At 41.3% G+C, this 15,998-nt stretch overlaps 1 protein-coding gene across 1 annotated transcript in view; it reads right to left on the reverse strand.

Annotated features, from left to right (window-relative positions):
* Window positions 1-15,796, reverse strand: part of LOC123955513 (cytochrome P450 2C21) — a 28,231-nt gene extending 12,435 nt beyond the window's left edge. The window contains exons 1-7 of the mRNA XM_046027649.1: window positions 15,597-15,796; window positions 12,634-12,796; window positions 10,907-11,056; window positions 7,708-7,868; window positions 6,146-6,322; window positions 3,972-4,113; window positions 504-691 (exon numbers count right to left, since the gene is read on the reverse strand). Coding sequence (XP_045883605.1) covers window positions 504-691; window positions 3,972-4,113; window positions 6,146-6,322; window positions 7,708-7,868; window positions 10,907-11,056; window positions 12,634-12,796; window positions 15,597-15,764 — 1,149 coding nt within the window. The 5' untranslated portion in view covers window positions 15,765-15,796. The remainder of the gene's footprint in view (window positions 1-503; window positions 692-3,971; window positions 4,114-6,145; window positions 6,323-7,707; window positions 7,869-10,906; window positions 11,057-12,633; window positions 12,797-15,596) is intronic.
* Window positions 15,797-15,998: the final 202 nt, after the last annotated feature.

A 15,998-nucleotide genomic window follows, 5' to 3' on the forward strand; every position in this document is an offset into this window, starting at 1 on the left:
TGAAGATAAGATCTAAAACACAAAAATCGCAGAACTTAGGCAGTAAGTGGTCTTAGCAATGAATACTATGAAGAAAATCCCGTGGCAGTCTAAGCACTATGATTTATAAAATTGCATCAACAAAGTAAAAGGAAAGGAGCATGTGGTCAAAGGGTAAGATGTCTGGTCTCTGACTGTGTCATACCTGTAGATGGTTAGGTAATCTATAATCCTACTTTTGTGATGCCTGATAACCCAAGATTCTCAAGGAGGGGCACATAGGTGGCTCAGTCAGTTATGCCTCCAACTCTTGATTTGGGCTCAGGTCATGATCTCAGGGCCATGAGAGCAAGCCCCTGGATGGGACTGGGCTGGACATGGTGCCTGGCTGAGATTCTCTGTCCTTCTTCTTCTATCCCTCCCCCTTTTCCTTTCTCTCTCTCTCTCAAAACAAAAATGTATAAAAAATTAAACATTAAAAAAATGAAATTTTTAAGGAGTAGTAGAGATGAAATCTCTCTCACCTTGGGAATAAAGTATTCTCTGAACTTAATGTCCTGAGTCACTGCATGTGGGAGACTGTTGGGGGCGAGGTCAATGTATCTCTGGATCTCGTGTACCACAGCGTCTGTGTAGGGCATGTGGCTCCTGTCCTGCATGCAGGGGCTCCGGTGTCTGCCAACCACACGGTGAATCTCTTCCTGGACTTTAGCTGCAGGATAGGAATCAGAATTCATATGAAATGGAAAAGCCATTTGATCTGACCTTTTTCCTTGTTGTTGTTGAAAGATTTTATTAACTTTAAAGAGAGAGATTGGGGAGGAGGGGCAGAGGGAAGAGAGAACCGCAAGCCAACTCCAAGTTGAGCGTGGTGCCTGATGGGAGACCCAGTCTCATGACCCGGAGATCAAAACCCGAGCAGAAACCAAGAGTCGATGGGTAACTGACTGAGCCACCCAGGTGCCCCTTGATTTGATCTTTATCATGGCTACATTGTGGAAGGAGACTGGGAGAGGGGAAAAATCACATATGGCTACTTCCATGAGGGGCAGCAATTTGTTTCCTGGTCAAATTGGAATCTCATTAGAGTCATAAAGATATGTACATAGAAAACATAATTGTACCATGAGATTCAACTCTGATTCTCTATTTTGTGTGCTTTGTTTGATAAACTCAGGGATCTGGGGTCTTGAAAGCTTACTATAAACCATGCTGTTTGACCGCTTTGTGTAGGCCCGTTTTTGTTTTAAATGTGTAAGTTCCAGGTGCCGGCGTGGCTCAGTCTGTTAAGTGATGATCACAGAGTCCAGGGATCGAACCCCACATCAGGATCCTCCTCCAACAGAAAGCCTGCTTCTTCCTCTGCTCCTCATCCGCCTCGTGTTCTCTCTCTCTCTCGCTTGTGTGCTCTCTCTCTCAAATAAATAAGATCTTTTTTTTTTAAAGTAAATTCCAAGAGGCTAAAACTATGAGCAGTGCAATAAATGCTTAATAAATAGAACAACTGAGGGGCACCTGGGTGGTTCAGTGGGTTAAAGCCTCTGCCTTCGGCTCAGGTCATGGTCTCAGAGTCCTGGGATCGAGCCCCACGTTGGGCTCTCTGCTTGGCGGGGAGCCTGCTTCCTTCTCTATCTCTTCCTGCCTCTCTGCCTACTTGTGATCTCTCTCTATGTCAACTAAATAAATAAAATCTTTTATAAATAAATAAATAAAACAACAGAATAATATGTGACTCAGCACACAGGACCCAGAAATTAGCATTTCTTTAGGATGTGAAACATGACAGGCATGCTGTACAATGTATTACATTACTTTATAATTCCTCAAAAAGTGCTATGTGTTGGGTATTATTTTATGTGCCTTAAAAACGAGAAGACAGGTCCGTAAAAGTAAATGTATTTCTTAAAGACATCCAGATGTTATGTGGTCTTTTTTTTTCCATTTTTTTAAATTGTGTTATGTTAGTCTCCATAAAATACATCATTTTTTAAAAAGATTTTATTTGTTTATTTGACACAGACAGAGAGATCACAAGTAGGCAGAGAGGCAGGCAGAGAAGAAGGCGGGGGGCAAGGGGGGAGGAGGGAGGCAGAGAGCAGGGATCACCATGAGGAACTCCATCCCATCTCCCTTGAGATCAGGACCTGAACCGAAGGCAGAGGCTTAACCCACTGAGCCACGCAGGTGCCCCTAAAATACATCATTTGCTTTTGATGCAGTGTTCCAAGATTCATTGTTTATGTACAACACCCAGCGCTCCACGAAATACCTGCCCTCCTTAATACCCACCACCAGTTTCACCCCCCACCCCTTCCCTCTAAAACCCTCAGTTTGTTTCTCAGAGTCCACAGTCTCTCATGGTCTTTCTTATTCTCAAACCCACAATCTTAGCAATTAAATAAGATCACTGAAAGTAATTTGGGTTAGCGAATTATATTTTTCCTTTATTTGTAAAATGTATCATGTTAATAACATGCAGTTTTAGTAGGACTGTTCATTAGTTAAAACAAACATTAACTTTCTCCCATGAGGGAAAGGCTCTGTGACTGTTAGGAAGCATCATCTCTCCTGAACAGATGAGGGACATGAGGGACCAAGCAAGACATGCAAAGAATTCGTCATGAGTCTGAGGTCACACAGCTACTTACTAAAAAGTCGGGATCTGAAGCCACTGTAGTTACTCTATAACACATTTTCTCCCGTGCCGTGTTGCTACTTTGGTGAAATGGTGTGGATGTACTACCTGAAGAATGTGTCTTTGTTAAGGGAGCATGTGATAATCTGTGGTTTGATAGCTATCAGGAAGACTTAGGAATTTTAGAGAAGTTTTAAACTTTACCTTTCCAAGTCGAGAAGCTGGATTTTTATCTAGAAGACAGTGATTATGCAAAGTGGTTAGGAACTTCCTGAAATAATCAGAATGCTTAGAGAATGCCCCAGTAAGGCATGAACATGGGAAGAAAAAGAATATATAAATGGATATGACGCAAGAAAAAAATTAACATGGAAGCATTGGGGAACCTGGACACCAAAAGGACTTTTGCCATATACACAAGATTTACAGGTCTGGAGAAAAAATGTCATATGGTATTGGAGTCATAATCAATATAGATCTAATAAGAGGGAAGTTATTTGGCTGAAAGAGTGTGTGTCAAGTGAAGGAAACACAGTGCCATGAGATCCCATAATGTGTGAGAGCAAAGGGATTTCAAAGCTGTGCTTCTAGCTCGCACCATTTGGGAAGCACTTCTTACTTGGACTAGGAGGGCAGGAGGACTTGAAACAAATGATCTAGTGTTGACATCACGGAGATAAGCTTCCTGAGATTTAATTGTATTCAAAGGGTCTCGGTGTGCCAAAGCACAGAACATGATTCAGTAGTGAAGGAAATAATCCTCTTTGATGAGCACTCAAAATGAGGAGGAAAAGTGGGAAGGTTGCATTTGCAAGAGAAACTGTATTTGTGAGGAAGCATTTCTTTGTCTAAATGGGTATATTTGAAAAGAATGTATTTGTATGTAACTTTTTATTTAGGGACAGAGTCTCTTTGATGAAGACAGACTGTCATTTTCACTGAGTCAATCCTTATACTGAAAATGCATTTGAGTAGAAATATCTTCTGACAAAAATGCATTTATCTGGATGTGGAAGACATATCAAGTGATATCCTTCCAGAGGAAGCAGAAGGCCGGTTCTTCTAGATCCTATGACAACTCTGCTTATTGCATCCGTCCCGATGAAAATCAGGGACATTCCATTGCAGCAGGCAAGCAGTGAGCTCTGCCCCTCAAATCTCTGCTGCTGTTTAAATGTTTCATTATCTTTTTGTGCTATAAACTACTTTGAATTTGATTTATCCAGTGACAGGAAGATATACAAATGAAGGAAATTTTTTCTGTGCATTGTCTGGGCAGTGAAGAGTGGGATAGTTGTCAGTGTCACCTGCCAGTTTCTACCTGGAATTGCACCCCGCCCAACACCTGTGACCATACCTGCGACCTCTGGGTACTTCAGCAGCATCAGGAGTCCATATGTCAGGGTGGTGCTTGTTGTCTCTGTTCCTGCACTAAACACATCCCATATGGTAATGATCAGGTTGTCCATGGTAAATTCAGACTGTTTATTTTGTTTTTCCTAGAAATGATGTGTTACAATTACTTGATAAATAAAAGAGCCTCAGAGGTAACTCCATTTGACATTGTTGTTTGGTGTGAGCACTACGGCTAAAGGTCAAGTTAGATAGTTGTTAGGGTTCTGTCCAACAGTTAAAGTACAACCAGAGTTATAAACTTCCAACAAGTCCTTTCTGATTCTTCACTTTCTCATCCCCTATGTCGATCAGTGGCTCTACCATTTCTTTGAAACATAATTTTTATCAGGTCCTCACTGCTACTCACTGTGAATTCTAGCATCTATTGTCTATTTTATAATGTGTAATATTTTTATTCAACCCTTCAGAAACACCCCCCAATGGATCACTATTCCCAGCTCTTCAGTCATTACACCCATGACAGTGCCTCAATTACAATCAAGATCAACTCTCTGAAAATTCCTCGTGATCACGGCACTTCTCATTCTCATTGTTGTCTCTGTTCATCTAAGATAGAATTTCTTCAAAATCTGCCTCATCATATGATAGTTGTCTTTCTCCGATTGACTTATTTCACTAAGCATGATACGCTCTAGTTCCATCCACGTCGTCGCAAATGGCATGACTTCATTTCTTTTGATGGCTGCATAGTATTCCATTGTGTATATATACCACATCTTCTTTATCCATTCATCTGTTGATGGACATCTAGGTTCTTTCCATAGTCTGGCTATTGTAGACATTGCTGCTATAAACATTCAGGTACACGTGCCCCTTCGGATCACTATGTTTGTATCTTTAGGGTAAATACCCAGTAGTGCAATTGCTGGGTCATAGGGTAGTTCTATTTTCAACATTTTGAGGAACCTCCATGCTGTTTTCCAGAGTGGTTGCACCAGCTTGCATTCCCACCAACAGTGGCGGAGGGTTCCCCTTTCTCCACATCCTCTCCAGCATCTGTCATTTCCTGACTTGTTAATTTTAGCCATTCTGACTGGTGTGAGGTGATATCTCATTGTGGTTTTGATTTGTATTTCCCTGATGCCGAGTGACGTGGAGCACTTTTTCATGTGTCTGTTGGCCATCTGGATGTCTTCTTTGCAGAAATGTCTGTTCATGTCCTCTGCCCATTTCTTGATTGGATTGTTTGTTCTTTGGGTGTTGAGTTTGCTAAGTTCCTTATAGATTTTGGATACTATCATATGATCTCCCTGATATGAGGACATGGAGAAGCAACATGGGGGGTTAGGGGGATAGGAGAAGAATAAATGAAACAAGATGGGATTGGGAAGGAGACAAACCATAAATGACTCTTAATCTCACAAATAAACTGGGGGTTGCTGGGGGGAGGTGGGATTGGGAGAGGAGGAGCGGGCTATGGACATTGGGGAGGGGAGGCGAACCATAAGAGACTATGGACTCTGAAAAACAACCTGAGGGTTTTGAAGGGTCAGGGGTGGGAGGTTGGGGCAACCTGAGGGTTTTGAAGGGTCAGGGGTGGGAGGTTGGGGGAACAGGTGGTGGGTAATGGGGAGGGCACGTTTTGCATGGAGCACTGGGTGTTGTGCAAAAAGAATGAATAATGTTACACTGAAAAAATAAATAAAATGAAAAAAAAAATAAAAAAAAAATCTTTTCAGATAACAACAAGAAAAAAAAAAAAATCTGCCTCATCTGTGAAGACTTCGTAGTGCCTTTCCAAAGGTAAGCCTTTGTAGATTCTGGTCTATTCCTGTGTTCCCTCATTTGTTACATCTTCCCATTGCTGGACTTTCCTGATGAAGGATGATATGTTGTGTATCATTAATGTTGAATGTGTGTGAATGTATATTTCAAACTGTCGCCAAATAAGGAACCAGCTTTAACACTATAAATGTAAAACCTGCGAAATCATTTTCACTGAGGATTGAGAAATATCTCAAGATACCCAATGTGGTTTGCACAAACAAGAGGACAGACAGGCAATTAAATCATCTTTAGGAAGGACCAATTGTTTTAGTATCCTAGTTTCAGTGGGAAGAACAAAACTAGTCCATGAATCATACCACCCACAAAGATAAAAGTGTGAGATTATACCTTTTCCATTTTGATCAGGAAGTAGTCAATAAAGTCCCGAGGGTTACTGAAGTCCAGGGATTCTTGGTGTTCTTTTATTTTTTCCTTAATAAACTCAAATTGTTTAGCAATGTTTTTAAAGAACACACGATGACTTCCTGGAAGGTAATGTATTAAGAGAGGGAAGGCATTGTAGAGCTGAAAGAGGAAAGAATCATTCATTAATTCACTCAGCAAAGTTGTACGGGCCCATGTTATGTACCAGACACTTAGTTGTATGCTGAGTAGATAAAGGTGAGTAGGACATGCTTCCTACAGAATACACTTGGAATTTGAAGGAGAGGGAACTGCCAAGATGTCTGAAGTTACAGTATGCACCAGCCACAAAGCAATTTCAAAACCACCTAAATGATTTCCTAGCCATAACCCTATGGAAGAATTCAGGAGCACACCGTCTTTTCCCAAAGGAGAATACTGAGGTTCAGAAAGGTCAACCATTGTAAGACATCAGTCTACAAATAGGGCTGGAACGTAGTGTTCATCCCAGTTTACCTACACGTATTTCTACAGAGTTACCTAAAAAGTTTAGAGGGCTCCCACCCTTTTTTTGTAATGAAGAGACTACATCAGAAAGATTAAAGAAATGCCCAAGTTACTTAGGTTATTTAGGGATTTTACACCCTCAGGAATGTGCACATTGCCCTTCTTCGTCTGCCCAAAGCCAGTCCTAGAGTTTATAGACTCAACTTTAGAGAGTACCCATGATTTAATGCCCTTGGTAGGCACTGAAGCAATTTTTGGGCCCGTAGATGGTATCTAGAGATATAAATCTACAGAAATCTAGATTCTAGGACTAGCTCATTCTTTGTCTTGGTTAGGAATTCCTTGATTTGAAAAATATGCTTAATATCTCTGGGTGACAGTTTCCTGTTCCAAAAAACGACAGACTCCTTGTTCTCTAGTGTTCTTTCCAGGTGGAACACATCAGGACCTCCTGGTCCACACATACTTGTAGCTCTTAATGATCACACATTGTAGGTTACTAACGTGTTCTGACACTGTACCATAGTGAAAAATACATTTCACATCATCACCCTCTTCATCTGTGGATATAAAATGGTTTCTCAGAAAAAAGCCTTGCTATTACTGATGCACTGTACTACATTTCTCTACTATATTTCACGGTTTTTAAAATGATTTTAAAATATTGATTTATTTTAGAGAGAGGGAGGGAGTGAGCATAGTGGGGAGGGGGAAGGGGAGAGAGAAAGAGAAAATCTCAAGCCATCTCCCTGCTGAGCACCACCCTGAGGAGGGGCTTGAGTCCATGCCCCTGGGATCATGACCTGAGCCGAAATCACCTGTTGGATGTTTGAAGTATGAGCCACTCAGGCACCCCACTCTATTTCATGTTGTAAATTTCATTTCACCACACTAAATTGATTTGATAGCTAATTGGTTTCAAATGATAGTTTGATAAGCATGACTTTATCCATTTGCAAACCGGACAAAGGGGTGAGGTAAGCATGAGCGATAGTTTAGCTAGAAACTTATTTCCCATTTAAAAAGAACCTTGACCTTACCTGTATCCAGGAGGTGCTTAAAATTAGGAGGTTTTTGTGAAAATACTCCATCAAGGTTAACAATGTTTCATCGTCATACTCAAAACGATTCTGGAAAATAATGGAGCAGATGACATTGCAGGGAGCACAGCCCAGAAGGGAAGTAGGATCACAGGGAGATGCTGAAACAACAGAAGTTAAAAGTTAGAACACTATTTTCATAGAAATCGGAAGCTGACTATCTGGAACACTGGAAAGAAATTTAAAAAATAAATAAAAATTTAAAAAAATTTTTTAAATGACTGACAAGGGTTGACTGCTGGGGTTCTTTTAAATATAGGGATTCCCTGGATATTTCATCTTCACTGTAAACTCAATGTGCCAAAAATGTATTGTTCCCCAAACAAAGCTGTCTAATCCAGTCCATTTTTTAATTTCTCTAAGTGCTCTATTTACATTATTCTTCAAATAAGAGCCACAACATAATTCACAAGAAGGAGGTCACTTAAAAATATCTTGAAAGGTGGAAGGCACGTATTGCATGGAACACCGGGTGTGGTGCATAAACAATGAATTCTGGAACACTGAAATTTAAAAACTAAATAAGAATTTTTAAAAAATACCTTGAAAGGTATAAAGTTCAGCTCTCAGTGTGACTATTTCTTCACGATGCCTGCAGGAAGCTAAGCAGCCTCATAAGAAGATCGGGAGACTGGAGAGACTTGAAACCGTTATTTTATAAAACATAGTTGAAAAAAGCTGTGTACTCTTCTTGTAGAAGAGAACAACCAGGAGAGAAACTGGAGTTTCATTTGGATCTTTGAAAAATTACATTATCGTATTCGAACCAGGCTCCCTATATATAATATAAAACATGACTCCATGCTTTGACGTTTGCCTGCTGACTTTTGAACCTCACCTCTTCTTCTATTCACAACTGGACGAGCTGACAAAAAACCTCAAGGGCTCCTTCCTTTGGAAGCAGGACATTTAAACTCTACAACACTGACCCGCACAGAGGAACTCCTTCTCTGCCCCATCCCTTAACCACCACAGAGTCATCAAGCCAGTGCCCTTTCCCTGCTCTCTCAAGCTGGGCTTTTTTTAAAAAAAAAAAAAAAAAGATTTTATTTGTTTGTTTGATACAGAGAGCAGAGTGAGAGAGAGAGAAAGAGAGCACACGCAGACTCCTCGCTGAGCCGGGAGCTTGACATGGGGCTCCATCATAGGACCCTGGGATCATGACCTGAGCTGAAGGCAGAAGCTTAGCCACCCAACTGAGCCACCCAGGCCTCCTTCTCAAGCTGTTTCTTCATCTGATTAGGAGCTGCCCCACCCTCTACAGAAAGCCTCATTTGGTGAATCACAAACTTTTTACATCCAGATGGAGTGTGTGTGGTATCGTCAGTCTGGACAAATAATGAATCATGGATCACTACATCAAAAACTGATGATGTACTCTATGGAGACTAACATGACAGAATAAAAAATAATTTAAAAAAAGAAGATAACATAAGAATAAAAACAAAACAAAACATCTAAACCAGATTTGGGGTGGGAGACACATCTTGTCTCTGTGAGCTGACTGTTACAACACTGTAGCTCCAAAAGGCAAAGAAAAAAACACACGTAGCAGGGATCAAAAAGTGGAATTTTTTAAGGAAAGATGTTTTGCTCAACATACGAAAGAACCTTCCAGTAGTCAGAGTTACCCGGTGGTGAGATGATTTACCCAAGAGTCGAGGGCCGCATAGCTTGGCAGGATCGGGCAGAATCGAGGTGGCTGTAGGTCACGAGCATCCAAATAGTGGAACACTGTAGTAATCTATTATAATGTTCTTGATAAGCATAAATCAAATGTGAAATACTTAATGTATTAAATTGAAAGTTTACAAAATACGTATGTTTATATCCCTTCTTCTGTCAGGTCTCCCAACCACTCCTCAGTAATACACATCAAAAGTCCAAATGATATTCACTATCACTAGACTGTCACAACTTATTCCAAGGAAGAAACAAAAATCATGCAAGTGTTTGTAATAATTGCATTTTTTATATTAATAGCATTAAAAAAGCGGAGGGACAAACTATCTGGACAATACATAACTTGAGTTAAAAAACACTGGGGCAAAGAAAAAAAACATTGGGGTACCTGGGTGGCTCGGTGGGTTAAAGCTTCTGCCTTCAGCTCAGGTCGTTGTCTCAGGGTCCAGGGATCGAGCCCCGCATCAGGCTCTCTGCTTCCCCACCCCCCCACCTGCCTCTCTGCCTACTTGTGATCTTTGTCAAGTAAATAAACACAATCTTTAAAAAAACCCATAATAGCAGGGGCACCTGGGTGGTTCACTTTAGCATCTGACTCTTGATTTCGGCTCAGGTCATGATCTCAGGGTCTTTGGATCAAGTCCTGCATCAGGCTCCATGCTAAGGGTGGAGCCTGCTGAAGACTCCCTCTATCTCCCTCTGCCTCTCCCCACCACTCTCTCTCTCTAAAAAATACATATGAATGCGTATATGCATATAAATGAAACACGATGGCAGTTCACCAGAAAACAGCACTATTTATTTGGAAAATATTGAAATACTGAGGTTCAGGAAACCACATATATCTTATGATCCTGATCTTACTCCTTTCCTGACAAGTGTCCTGCCCACCCCCTTTCTCTTCCACCTCCCCTGCCAGTCCTGCATGGGATACACACATATACAAAAGTGCCCAGCATAATGACGTGACATTCATTGGAAATTACTTCATTTTTCAAGATATTATGGCCAAAACTACTAGTTCATTACCAAAATCCATGTTCTCCCCATTTCCCTATGCACACAGACACCCACATTTCCCAGTGCCTCGTAGAGTGGGTGTGGCCCCGTGGTAGAGCCCAGGAAACGTGAAAGAAGTTTGGTGAGCCATTGCCATACCTGGCCTACTGAAAACCCAATTTGCTCTTTTGATTGTTCTTTGCCCCTTCTGCTACCATGCAAACAGAAAGAAATCTGGGTGACCCAGGAAGCCAGGTGTTGAAGAAAGACATCAGAGTTCCTATCACCCTAGTGCCTGAAACAGCTGTTACGCCAACCACTTCCCCTCTTACGACTGTTACGTGAGCAAAAAAGCAACTTCTGCTGTGCTGCAGCCATCGGATCTCTCTGTAGCCTGTCTGAAACAGCACACAGTCTCCCCAGACGAGTACTGCTGGTTACATAAAGAAACACACACCGTTGGTTTTTTTTAACGCTTCCACCAGACACAAGGCTTCCTCTTGAATTCTGTCTTCAATAGTCTTCTTTCCCATGCCCATATTCCGCAAAATCGTGAGGGAAAAACGCCGGGTTTGCTTCCATATTTCTCCACCGCTGAAAACAACTCCTATCAGAAAAAGAAGAGAGAGAGAGAGAGAGAGAGAAAAGAATGACCTTCATCACCATGAATTCCAGCTGAGAGTCAGTATCTCAGAAAAGGATAATCACACTTAGGCAGGGATGTGAACTGGGTGGTGTCAGCAACAGAACTTTCCAGTGAGCCCTGTTGTGCCCACCTCCTGTTAACCTAGTGTCTGTCAGGACTCTGGTTTGATGTATTACTCAATTCTTCTACATCTGTTAGCTCCTTCAAACCTCGGAATAATTCTGTGAACCAAGAGTTGTGTCCCCATTTTACTGATGATCAATGAGGCAAAATGCTTGCTCTGGGCTCACACAGGTAATAGATCATGGTGAGTCCATTCGTAGATGACATTTCAGGACTGGTTTTTGCACATTGTAAATGAATGGTGGAGAGGCAACAAAACGAGTTGCTTCTCAAGAGAAGGAGAGAGCACTCGTGCACTGGAAAGAAGTTCATGATAAGCTCTTCCTCCTCATTTTCACATTTGCCCTCTGTTTGTTAACTCTTTTCCATGAAACATGGTCTTAACACCAAGGAAGTTCAATCAGACTCCTGGAGCCATGACAAGATCAGGAGAAAGTAATTTTCATAGGAAACTTGTCCATATAGATTGTAAAGAACAAGGCAGAGGAGTGACCTCTGAATTGACCCATTCAGGCCTTATCTCTTTTTGCAGAAACCCAGTGACCCACCAGAGGACTAGAGACCCTAGGGCCAACTCCAGAACAAATGGAAGACAGTTCAACTACTTTAGTTTAAAAAGTTTTATTTTTTAAAGATGTTATTTATTTATTTGACAGACCGAGATCACAAGTAGGCAGAGAGGCTGGCAGAGAGAGGAGGAAGCAGGCTCCCCACTGAGCAGAGAGCCCGATGCAGGGCTCGATCCCAGGACCCTGAGATCATAACCCGAGCTGAAGGCAGAGGCTTAACCCACTGAGCCACCCAGGCACCCCTAAAAAGCTTTTTCCAAGGTCACTTGCAATCCACATATCCTCACCGTGCGTTTTCCTGTAATCATCTCAGAGCACATTTGTGCTTTATGCTTTGTATCCCATTGTATTCAAATATTTCTTATGCTTTTTTTAGAAGAATAAAAGATTGAAGGCAAGGCTAGAAATATTTCAAACCTATGTTGGCTCCATGCACACTATGGGACTTTCTTAAAATAGTCTCTTGGCAACCTTGACTCAGGCCAGAAAGCAAAATGTTTGGTGACTAGGATAATTGAGTCATTTTCCTCCCTTCTTTTTTCTCCCAGTCTCTTATTATCTTCACTGAAATGAACATTATCTTAACTGGCCATAATTCAAAGTGAACACAAATTCATGGAACGTTAACAGTGAGATGATTTGCTTCCATTGCATCTAGTATTTCACGGAGACATTGTGTGTCCCCTTCATCATCTACAATATGGATTAATGATCCCTTATAGAAAAATGTTGGAATTAGGCTCTTTTCGTAAATTTCTCTAAATACTTACAATTTCTCAATCCCTTGGCCTGTTTGGAGTCTTTACAACTTACAAACCCATAAACATTCCCCAAATTGACACATACCTAATCCCCGGGTGATGCAGTCCACCACTGGGAAACCACCTCTGCCAGAAAACTCCTCACTCCGATCAATCAGGGCTTCCTTCACGGCTTCATGTCCATATAACACCACCGTGGGCTTCATGCCAAAATACACAGTGAACACAGGGCCGTAACTCTCTGCTAGCTGGGAAAGGAACGGTAGTAGAATTTCGAAACTAGGAATGTGGATAAGCAAGAGAAATCGTTTTAATCTTACCGAAGAGATATTTTAATATGCACTCAACCATTATAAAAGCTTTCAACTTGTAGAACTAGTAATTTAATAAATCACATTAGTGGTAATTAATCATTCTATTATTAGTAACATTGCTACTATTATTATCCTCATCCACAGTTCATCTTTATTCAGGTCCTCCTATGTGACAGGGGCTAAATTATGGATTTTATTCATATTATTTTATTAACTTTTACCTGCCACACCTGTAATTGCACCAAATTTCTCTTCCTTCCTATAGTTTCAATGGTGGGTTCTTGTCCTGTTTAAGGGGAGTTCCTGCTCTTGTCCCCTGTGTAGACTCATAATCATCTCTCATTATCTACCCCCCACATGTTTTTAGCACACAGAGTTCTAGATTTTAATAGTACATAAGAACCTGATGATGTAATCACTGACATTTCCCTGCTTCCCTGTGTGGCCATGTGACAAAGTTTGCATGAACTGCTATTAACAGAAATGATGTGTGCTAATCCTACACTACTGGTAAATGGTGCTGGTAAATGGTGAATGCTTGCCCTCCATCCCTCCCCCTACCCATGGACTGAAACGACAGCATGGAGATAGCCCCGCTGTGTCCGTGCACATGCAAACGATAGTCTAGGTGCCAGGATGCTAAACTACAAGTCTGAGAAAACCTGGTTCTCTGGATGACCTCGAGGAGGACAGGCAGCCTCTATAGCATTCTGTAAGGCAGAAATAAGCTCCTATCTTCTTTAAGCCACTGCGTTATTGAGATCTTTCTGTCATGGCACCTTATTTGGTATCCTAAATGATGTAGGACCTACACTCTTCCAACTTACCCAAAGTCTGAGTCCTCCTGCTGCCTTACAAGTCATTCTCCATAAAACAACCAGAGTGATATTTTCACAGGGCAAGTGCTAACATGAGAGTCCTTTTTAAGCACATTAATGGCATCGCATGGCTCTTGGGCTAAAGATTATACACACACACACACACACACACACACACACACACACATATATATTTTTAAAGATTTTTATTTATTTATTTGACAGAGAGAGATCACAAGTAGATAGAGAGGCAGGCAGAGAGAGAAAGAGAGAGGGAAGCAGGCTCCCTGCTGAGCAGAGAGCCCGATGTGGGACCGATCCCAGGACCCTGAGATCATGACCTGAGCCGAAGGCAGCGGCTTAACCCACTGAGCCACCCAGGCGCCCTTTTTTTTTTTTTAAAGTAGCCTCCAAACCCAGCATGGTGCCCAAGACAGGGCTTGAACTCACAACCTGAGATCAAGACCTGAGCTGAGATTGAGAGTCAGATGCTTAAACAACTGAGCTACCCAGGAATCTCTAAAAACTAATATTCTTTTTTTAATGTTTTATTTATTTATTTGACAGAGGGAGAGAGATCACAAGTAGGCAGAAAGGCACGCAGAGAGAGGGGGGAAGCAGGCTCCCGCCGAGCAGAGAGCCCAACCAGGACCCCGAGATCATGACCTGAGCTGAAGGCAGAGGCTCAACACACCGAGCCACCCACCAGCCCAAAACTAATATTCTTAAGAGCCTTGAAAGAACCACATGCTCTGGCCCCTACTTACTTCTCCAATCTCATCCCACACCATGTTTTTATTTACTCTCTGGACTATAAGCAAACTGGTCCTACTTCAGAGACACCAACAAGTAATTCTCTTCCAGATTCAAACAGCCTAGAACAAACTTACATCTGTATTTTTTCTGGTGAGTGCTTGGTCATTCTTTAGATCTTAGCTCCAGCTTCACTTCCTCAGAGAACCCTTTGCTGACTGTTCCTCCCATCCCTGCTCCTGCAAAATGCATGGCCTCTTGCTACTGTGTCCCTCCTACATGGTTTGTAATCATACACTCATTTGCATGATTACTTTACATATACATGCCTACCGTCTAGACTATAAATTCCATAATGCTAGAGTCTTCTTTTTTTTCATTTGCCATTGAAAATCCCCAGCATCTAATGGAGTGCCTAGTACAAAGCAGACATTCAGTAAATTGTTCAGTGTATGATATACTCAAGGACCATGTGAAAAATACAATTATTATTCCCATTTTAAGGAAATGGAAACTAAGGCTCAGGGAGATCTTAAAAATTTGCCCAATGCTGTGAGTTTACAAGTGGACGAGCTGGGGTGCTAACATAATGCCTTTTAATCCACAGCCCAAAACACAGAAAGAAGCTTCTAGAGGGTGTGTTCTGGTCACTAGCTATCTCAGGGAAGACAGATTTCAGACACTTCTTCAAGATTTAGAGAGCTTTTGCTATATAAATAGCCAAGAATAAAGTAGTTACTCACTCACTCATTGAGCAAATATAATAGAAGCTGAAAATTTTGGAAACTTGAATTATTTCCGAGATTTAAATCAATGTGTGCTCTTAGGAAACTTCTAGTGTTGTGATTCTGTAAATCTTTAGAACTTTTTTTTAACTGAAAGCAATTTCACTGCCATTAGAGTTTACCAAAGAGTAATATCTAAAAAGGAGACCTGGTCACAATATGGACAGGGAATTCCTTCTTTTGGCAATTTCAGCAATAATGTCATGGCCCTCAATCCCTTCTGGAAGCTTTCCAGCTATAGACCACTTACAATCATATCTGGGTATCCAACTGACACGTCTTGTTCAAACCACTTCCTTAAAACATGGTGTCTGGGACATTTTATTTAGTTATAGGGCTGTAAGTGCAAACAACTAGAAGAAAAGTAATCATACTTGCCTTCCTTAGGGATCTGCTGACATTCTTAGTATCTATCTGTAGAATATTTCCAATGATTGGGAGAGGAGTCGGGCCAGGCGGCAGCTTCCCTCTGGCATGGTTGCGATTCCACAGAAAGAAAGGAATCAAACAAGAAAGACAAATCACCAGAAGTATGAAGAGATCCATTGCTGTGTTTTGTATAAATGAAGTTGAAAGCTTGGTATCCAATGACTTTATAAATACCAAGTGCAAGCTAATCATCAAACATGCACTATTTTGAACTTTTGGATAAATACGTGTTTTATCCCCAGTGGACTTTGACCCACCGGTAAAGATGAAAAGAAAATCAATCACCTTAGTATTGATAAATATCTAGGTTTTCATTGGCAATGGTCTGAAGACATGTTATTTTTGTAGTTG

The sequence above is a fragment of the Meles meles genome, chromosome 13, assembly GCF_922984935.1.
Source record: "Meles meles chromosome 13, mMelMel3.1 paternal haplotype, whole genome shotgun sequence".
In the NCBI taxonomy this organism is placed as follows: domain Eukaryota; kingdom Metazoa; phylum Chordata; class Mammalia; order Carnivora; family Mustelidae; genus Meles; species Meles meles.